At 39.7% G+C, this 8,861-nt stretch overlaps 1 protein-coding gene across 1 annotated transcript; it reads left to right on the top strand.

Annotated features, from left to right (window-relative positions):
- The first annotated feature begins 2,731 nt into the window (after positions 1 to 2,731).
- On the top strand, positions 2,732 to 4,184 carry LOC142377769 (uncharacterized). Its single transcript, XM_075462078.1, has 7 exons — positions 2,732 to 2,756; positions 2,908 to 3,011; positions 3,096 to 3,368; positions 3,489 to 3,582; positions 3,681 to 3,748; positions 3,872 to 4,046; positions 4,168 to 4,184. The coding sequence occupies exons 1-7, from the start codon at positions 2,732 to 2,734 to the stop codon at positions 4,182 to 4,184; spliced, it is 756 nt and encodes a 251-aa protein (XP_075318193.1).
- The last annotated feature ends 4,677 nt before the right edge of the window (positions 4,185 to 8,861 follow it).

The following is an 8,861-nucleotide window of genomic DNA, read 5'->3' as shown; positions in this document are numbered from 1 at the left end:
CGCATGCAATGATTCTCCAAAAGTTGAGCAACACAGTGGTTATTACATGAAAATCATTTTATTTAATATCCTTAACTTGAACATAAAATTCTCAGGCGTTCTCTCTATTTTTTTTTTAACCTCAGTTGAATTCAACATAAGAATAAAAAAACATTTTCTTGAAATATAAATAATTAACCAAAATAGTATAAATAGTAAATCAAAATAATCTTCTTTTGTTATCTAACTGAAACAAGAAACATTTCTCTATTTTTTTAAGAATACATGAACATAACTCATTTCTCTCTCTTTTTAAGAATACATTAACAGGCCTAACTCCTGTAACATTCATCACAAAACTGGAGTCTCCTTCATAAACAGTCCTCCATAAAAGTGTGACGCCTTAATAAAAAAAAAAAAAAGAAAAGAAAAAGCTCTCCCCCTGCAGTACCTCCGCGTACCACTAGGGGTACGTGGAGCCCCGGTTGGGAAACACTGTTCTAACATTTGGTAAATTCAATAGTGGTCCAGTTTATCCATTTTAACTAAATAAAGTAATTTCTCTTTCTATCATGATTTTACATGATAAACTTTTGGTTTTAATAATCCATTATTTTACAATAAATATATATATTTATTTTCTTGACGTGTCCAGTAAAATGGCAACATGAGGGACCTACCTAACATGGTGGGTCAACCAACAGATTTATTTGTCTTTAATGTAATGAGAGGGTAAACGACAAAGGAAATGACCAGATTATTTGTAGAATACAGCCAATCGCAATGTACGATATTGTGTGACGTGTTCAGCAGCCAATCTGAAATGCGAGGCGAATTTTTTCCGGTTTACTTCCGTGTTTTGCCATCTATGGAGCATGCGCAGTAAGAGTCATTGTTGTCAGGGGCGGGATTAAGCACCCGTATATCACGCTGATTGGCTGTCTCTTGCTGTGTTGTGATTGGGGGATGTGTGTCTATATAACAACAGGTAAGCTATTTTCTGTTGGGATTTTTCGAGACGTCTGTGTTAGCGAAAGCCTTTATAGATTCGAGAACAATCACTTTGTACGTAATTAGATAGAGACCTAATTTTACCACGTTTTTTCATTATCAAGAAGGATTCAAAAGGAATTGATTTGTCCTTAAGGTGAGTAAATTTGTGTTGATTTTACTGCAGTGTAAGACGGTGGAATTGTATGGTTACATTGCACGGAAAGTACGTTATTATTGTCTAAATTACAATAACAGTGAATTATTAAGTTAATGTATAAATTCCAAGGAATTGGGTGCTATCTTATTACTCGCAATTACATTAAGATCCCGAGATAACTCAGTTCAAAGTTAAATTGAACGTGTTTGTAGACGGTGAAAAACACGTGGTGAATGAGTCTTTGTTCTGCGTGGGTTTGAATTTTTCCCGGGGTCGTGTAGAGGATGTCGGAAATGACGATATTGCTGTTGTTTATAATGCGTCAAAAAGAAAGAAACGGCGCGAAGGAGAAAGCGCCGCTGTGCATGGCGTTTGTGCAATAAGCACAAAGTAACTATAGAGGCACGTGGTTGATCATTTTATTTGTTCGCCATTTTCTCGAATGCTGAGTTTTACGAGGAGGAGGAGGAGGAGGAGGAAGAAGGAGGAGGAAGGAGGAGGAAGAAGGAGGAGGGGGAGGAGGAGGAGGAAGGAGGAGGGGGGAGGAGGGAGGAGGGAGGAGGGAGGAGGAGGAGGAGGAAGGAGGAGGAGGGAGGAGGAGGAAGAGAAGGAGGAGGAAGGAGGAGGAGGAGGGAGGAGGAGGAGGAGGAAGAGAAGGAAGATAAGGAGGAGGAGGAGGGAGGAGGAGGAGGAGGAGGAGCTGTATGGAAACTACAATAGTTAGACTGCTCAAATTTGGATAGAATTATTCTAAAGAGGCTATAGATTCATTAAAACCTTGTTTGGGATTTATGAAACTTTTTTCTGATTTGTGAAAATGCAGAATATGGCCATTTTACAGCTTTTCAATTTAAATTCAAATTTAACAGGCGTTATGATGGACACCTATGTAAGTACATGTCCTTGATGTTAAGATTTTTTAAATAACTAGGATAATTATTTTTACAGTTATTATAAGTTATAAATGGTTCCTACGGTCATACCCTAATAATGTCAAATTATGAAGAATTCAAAGAGTTATTAACCTTTGCATGTAACAGTTGGGCTAATCATGGGTCCTTGTGATATCGTTTCATGTAACATGATCTTCTTACACAGATGAACAAAATGGCCCCTCAAATGTTGGTTACACTGTCTTGACAGTTTAAGAAGTTGACTTGTGTTAGTTATAATATTCAAAACGATGGTGTTCCATTAATTTTATTCAGTGTGAAAAAACACTAATGTAGGATTATGCCAAACAAGTTGATAATGTGTATTATTGAGAATTTTACCTTTTTTGAACATGTTTAAAACTTTGGTACATAGTTTTTATGGTTTTTAAAGGTAGTCCTTATAATGTGTAATTGAAATTGAATACAGTGAATATCAATGTGTATTGATAATGACAACATTGATTGGAAATCTAGGAACATTTTAATAGTGTATTGTAAGTTTTAATTGTGTTCAGCTGATGGTGGATGTATTTTTTTTCCTTCTGGTGAGCATAGTGTTATGTAATGATGTTAATTCATTGTTTTAATCCACATCTAGATGCCTCGTGGCAAGAGTCATTGTGAGGCGTGGAATGCCTGAAGATCAACTGAGTCTGTGGGAATCCGGATGGCTTCCAGCGAGTTTCGTGCACGTATGTATTATCATTATCTGTTTCTCCATATTTGCAATATTTGAGATAACATTTGGGTTATTTTTGTAATAGTAAAGTGTGTAATGATATTATTTGCGGTTAATATGACTAGTAAATGTTTATGTTGCTTTTTGTGTCTGTTGATAAATAGCTTGTGGTACTGGCTGGAGGCATAGAGTGAAACGATGGACAATTTCTTTGCACAGTGGGCGAAGTCACAAATTGGTCGTCCCTGCTGAGTTTCCAGACAAGAAGGTATGTACAATTTATATACAACAGAGTTATTTTGTGGAATTATTATTTGATCTTATTCTAAAGGAATCTTTGCTTTTGTTCCAGTTCGTGCTTCTTGTCGGGGACTCCCACCTGCGTTCCATCGCAGACGGCATTGTTCAGATGCCAGAGGGCTGCCTGTCCTTTGGTGTGATGTCAACGCCGGGGGCCAGTGCTGACCAGCTGAGGACTGAAGTGTTGCACGCTGCTCTTCCTCGGAAGCCTGACGCCGTGTGCGTCTTGGCCCCTAGCAACAACTTAACAAGCAGCAGGACGGTTGATGAGGCAGGTGCCTCCTTCAAAGAGTTCCTTTCCACTGTCTGTACATACTATACAAAGGTATATTAATTTCATTTGTATTCTGTTTTTTGTAATGACATTATGCAGTGTATCTATTTTAATGGTGTGGCATTATGCAGATAATACAATTGATAATGAATCCCTATTTTATTTGTCTAGGTTTTTGTTGTGGACATGCCTCCACGGTTGACCGTGGACTTTGAGTACCAAAAGCTGATGAGAGACAAATTCCACAGTGTGGCATCAGATCTTGGTATGTTTTAAAAAAGGAATGTTTTGAAAAGGGTGTACGATGGATTATGTTTTATTGTGTAAATAGTTATAAATTAACATTGTTTAATTTGTGTTAAGGTGTGAAGTTTTGGAACACAGCTGACTATTTCCCTGTCAACTGTCTGAAGTTGTGGTGCCGTGATGGGGTAAGTAGCTGTTGGGTTGTTGTTTTGGTATAAGAAATGGAAAAATATTTAATGTAATTTGAAACTTAATATTAAATGTTTCATTATTTTTTGACATTTGTTTTTTTTTTTTTTTTTTCACAGGTGCACCTCAGCGATGACTTCGGGATGCCGCTCCTTGTGCAGCTGATGTGGATTGCTGCTTACCATCAACTGGAGATACCGGTTCCTCAACCACAGGCACCTCACTCGGTGTCTGCTTTGACATCAGTGCCGCGGAATGCTCTACCTGCCTCTGAGTGGCCGGTTGTAGGATTGGGTAGGAAGGTAAGAAGGTTGACAGTTATTATATTTTAATTGAAAAGTGCTATTGTTGTTAAAGGGAACATCAAAGCTATGGTGAAATGGTTCTTATATTCATGTGCTTTTTGTCTTTACAGCGGAACCCTTCTGGTGACCCTGAAGTTGCTTCTGGTGCACCCAAGAGAACGCCTGAACATGAGGTTTGCTATGTATTTTTTTTAATTCATATTTGAGAAAAGTGCTATTGTTAAAGAGAACATCAAAGCTATGGTGAAATGGTTTTTATATTCATGTGCTATTTGTCATTACAGAGGAACTGTTCTGGTGAGCCTGAGCTGGCTCAGGCTCATGCTTCTGGTGCATCCAAGAGGAGAAAGGCTCAACACAAGGTTTGCTATGTTTTTGTTTTTTTAAATTCATATTGAACTAAGATGAGAATGCAATGTTGATCTGAACTAGTTTTGTCTACATTGTACAGGTGGATGGAACTCCAGTGGTTTTGAGGGAGTGTTTCATCCCACTGAATCCTGTGCGGTTCTCCAGTGCTATATTGGCTGCCATGGAGAAGGTGGTTCCATCATTACTTGATTGTGATGTTCCTACAAGTAAAGAGGTACATTGCTTTTAAATTGTGTGTGATGGATTAAGCATTATTGTAAAATGACTTCTTCTCCCTCATCCTTGACACTGTGTGTATTGTGTACACAAATCTATTGCACAAATATTTTAAAACGCAATTGTGTTTGTCTCACATTAGACGCTGCCTGTGGAACACCGGAGAAAAACGGCTGTATTGAAACGCAGACAAGTTAGGCGTAAGGTATGTAATGATTGAATTCATTTGAAGAGCATATGTGGTGCATTTTTAGTTGGAGAGCAGGAGGGAAATATTTAGCATTTGTGTATTAATGTCATGTATATTTGTAGGTGTTGGCCACACCAGGTGCGGAGGTGTCTGTTGAAGGCATGAAAGTGGAGGCGCTGGAGAAGGTTGGTTCAATTTGTTTGAAGGGTTTCTCCTGAATTTAGGGAAAGGATTTTGGCTTGCAGTATGTGAGGTTATATTTTGTGTCAGTTAAATATCATTTGACTTTCAGAGAAACTGTGTTAAACCATTGTGACAAAAAAGTGAAAAGTACACAAAAGGTTTTTCTTTATGTATTGTGGTTCTGACATTATTTAATTGTTTTTACTCTCTTTAGGTCGATGCCACACCAATTGCGGTGTCTGCTCGTCCAGAAGCCGGGGTCCTGGACCAAGAGGTCGGTACAACGTGTATTTTTTTGTTTTTTTTTAAAAGGGAATTATTGTTAAAAAAAAGAGATATTGTAAAAAAGAAAAAAATGGCTACTTGATCTTTTTATGAGCAATTTAGCAAAATACGAGTCTTTTATGTTGCTTATATGGTTGTTTTGTTGTCCTTTATGTTTATTTATTTATTTTTTTGTCCTAGGTGGAGGCCACAACTAGCCTTGTGTGTGCCTGTGACGTGCCGCTGCCCACCAGTCCTGTTGAGGTCTCTGCTCGTCCTGTTCCGGTGCCTGTCTGCTCTGTGGAGGTGGTGGAGAACCAGGAGGACAGAGGTGTTGGTGTGCGGCGCTCTCAAAGATTCACCAAAGGTTTGAGTGCTAAGTCCAGTTCATGCATGCCTTCACAGGGTGTTCCACTGTCTGAAGAGTTAGTTGGTAGTACATTTGTCAGTGGGCGTACATCAGTTCAGGGAACTTTTCACCAGGGTGATAGTCGGTTTATAAATGCTGGATTGCAGTGTATGGCTGTAAGTTTGGTAGCTGTAGCAAAACACACAACTGACAGTGTGTTTTTGTGGCAGGCGGCTACACTGGATAAGGTTGTAGTTTTAGGTGATGCGTTGTATTCAGATTTGCGTGACAGTAATCAGATTAGTAGTGGGGCAGATTAGGGGTGGGCGATATGTATCGTTTGCGAAATTATCGTGAATGTTGTTTTGACGATGAGTAATTTTGCAATATGGAGATATAGGCAAATATTTTTTTATTTTTTTTTTTTTATTTTTTTTTTTTTCAATCGCCAAAAATCAATAAAGTGCGGCGCCAGTGGTCCTCTGCCCTTACCACGCCCTGCTTTGAACGCTCTATTTTTTTCAAAGTAAACGCTTCGGACCCCGCGGGACACTCAGCTAAGAGCATCGAGGGGGGCAGGGGCTGAGACAGCGAGAGGCCGGGGCTGGGACAGACGGCAGCTCGCCTCGCGGCGGACCGTCAGCTCAATCCCGAGATCCAACAACGAGCTTTTTAACTGCAGCAACTTTAAGATACGCTATTGGAGCTGGAATTACCGCGGCTGCTGGCACCAGACTTGCCCTTCAATTGATCCTCGTTAAAGGATTTAAAGTGTCCTGTATTGTTATTTTTCGTCACTACCTCCCCGAGTGGGTAATTTGCGCGCCTGCTGCCTTCCTTGGATGTGGTAGCCGTTTCTCAGGCTCCCTCTCCGGAGGGAGAAGTAGCCTGAGAAACGGCTCGAGGTTATCAGTCACCAAAGCGGCCGGGGCACCCCGAGAGGCACCCGCATGGGTTTTGGGTCTAATAAATTCACGCATCCCCGAAGGTCAGCGCTCGTTTTGCATGTATTAGCTCTAGAATTGCCACAGTTATCCAAGTAACGGTAGAGCGATCAAAGGAACCACAATTTATTTAATGAGCCATTCGCAGTTTCACTGTACCGGCCGTGTGTGCTTAGACTTGCATGCTTGTGTTCATTTTATTGTGATCTTAACGCAAGTTTTATTTATTTTTTTTAAATATCGTCAAAATATCTTTATCGTGAAAATCCTAAAAAATATCGAGATATTTTTTTTTGCCCATATCGCCCACACCTAGGGCAGATATGCTTTCTGTTCCAGATTTGCCCAAGCAGCGTGTTATAGATGGACAGAAGTTTGAGTTTGAGTATGGTGATTATGTAACTGGAGTTGTTGATGTAGTTGAGAGTGAAAGTATTGCAGCAGGGGCAGCTACCAGTCTCAGAACAGGGTTGAGAGAAATATGTAGGAAATATGACACCTGTCTTCTGACATTGTGTGGCGGTACATGTGCCATCATTCGTCAGAATGGACAATATGCAGTGGTTGACTCGCATGCACGCAGTTCAGATGGGATGGTAGATGGTGAGGGGACGAGTGTAGTTGTGTATTTTAATGATCTTGAGCATCTGTTCTGCCATTTGTGCAAGTTTACAGAAGCACTTAATGTTTCTGATAAGTTGTTTGAAATTGTCGGTGTGCGTGTCATTGGCAGGAACTCAGGAAGTGATGTTACTAGTGTTAATTCAGATGTAGTTTTTGTTAGCTATGTTGGAAGTAAATGCTTAGAATTTAATCCATTGTGTAAAGGTGATGCAGACTCCCTATGCAAGCGATTAAATATAGAGTCTGAGATTAGTCATGTACAGTGTTGGGTAAGTTACTTCAAAAATGTAATCTGTTACAGTTACAAGTTACCTTGTTTAAAATGTAATGTAACTTTTTGGATTACTTACAAAAAGTAACTAATTACTTTTGGATTACTTTTACCTATTTATGGTATAGGATAATCTGTATATTATATGTATGATTCCATCTGTATTTATCACATTTATTTATACCATGCTATTTTTCTTTTCATTGTACTGCCATAACTACATTATACATTCTCTGCACATACATGCATTTCCCTAGGTAATTGATCTATTCTGCACATATCTATTCAGTGTTTCCCACACATAGACTAATTCGTGGTGGTGCGCCACAGATTAAACATCGGCCGCCACATATTGCGTTTCGTTATTATTATTATTTTTTTTAATGCTATTTAAAAAATACTCGTATTCGTTAAGCTGCATTTCCTTTCCCTGCTCTACCTCCGTCTCTCTGTCCCTCGCGTCTCTCTCGCATAGCCTACTCACACACACAGCCCCTCCCCTCCGTGCTTCCCTGGAAGCGTGGAAGCTTACTAGCTTAGATTAGCTCTATAGCTCTGGCTCAACCGAAAGAAGACTGCTGGCGAAATTCACGAAAGGTTGGTATCACGTGCACCTTTATAAAATCACACATTAAAAAGTCCTATAAAAAATATTTGATATTTTTAATACAATGTTGTCCCGTCCCGACCCATAGCAAACAAGCGATTACGCCTTCTTTATAAAGTTAACTAGTCGCAAGTTTGCCGGAAAAAAAAAAAATGTAGTTGGGTTTGTCGAGGTCAAAACACTAGCAGCTGTGAATCAAATAAAGTAGGTTTTTTAAACTCTTACACTGAATGTTTGCTGCTTCAATCCAGATGAGTATTGAAAAATATTTTCCGCGATTGAAAAAGAGACGTGCGTGTTGAGGATGAGCAGCAGCCTGAACCGGAGGTATCAGTCTGAAACAGCTGAACAGTCCGACCAGTGTAATTAGCTATGTCATTAATTTGTTTACAATGAAGATGTGAATATCTGCAGATAAGCCGCACCTGTGTCACCCACCGTGACACAGGTGTCACACATCTCACGTCCCCCATAATTTTCCTTGATGGAGAAATTATCCAGGTTCTTAACTCCCAATGTGACATATATGTCAGATTACAGATCTCTGACAGTGGGGGGTGGTATTTTGGAAAAAAATTCTGAAATGGGTTCTATGTGGTCTATTTAGTCTGTTATAACCCCCTTAATTTTAATTTAAGTAGAAACGGGTCTGGGTTCTTATGGGTTAATACAATAAAGTTCTGTGTGACCAATTATTAACGAAGGAATTATTTTGAAGAATTTTTTACACCCCAACCCCCCCCCCCCCCCCCCCCCCCCCCCCGGCCCACCACCACACATTGCC

The sequence above is a fragment of the Odontesthes bonariensis genome, chromosome 3, assembly GCF_027942865.1.
Source record: "Odontesthes bonariensis isolate fOdoBon6 chromosome 3, fOdoBon6.hap1, whole genome shotgun sequence".
Taxonomy (NCBI): domain Eukaryota; kingdom Metazoa; phylum Chordata; class Actinopteri; order Atheriniformes; family Atherinopsidae; genus Odontesthes; species Odontesthes bonariensis.
This window is presented reverse-complemented; position numbering and strand designations above follow the sequence as displayed.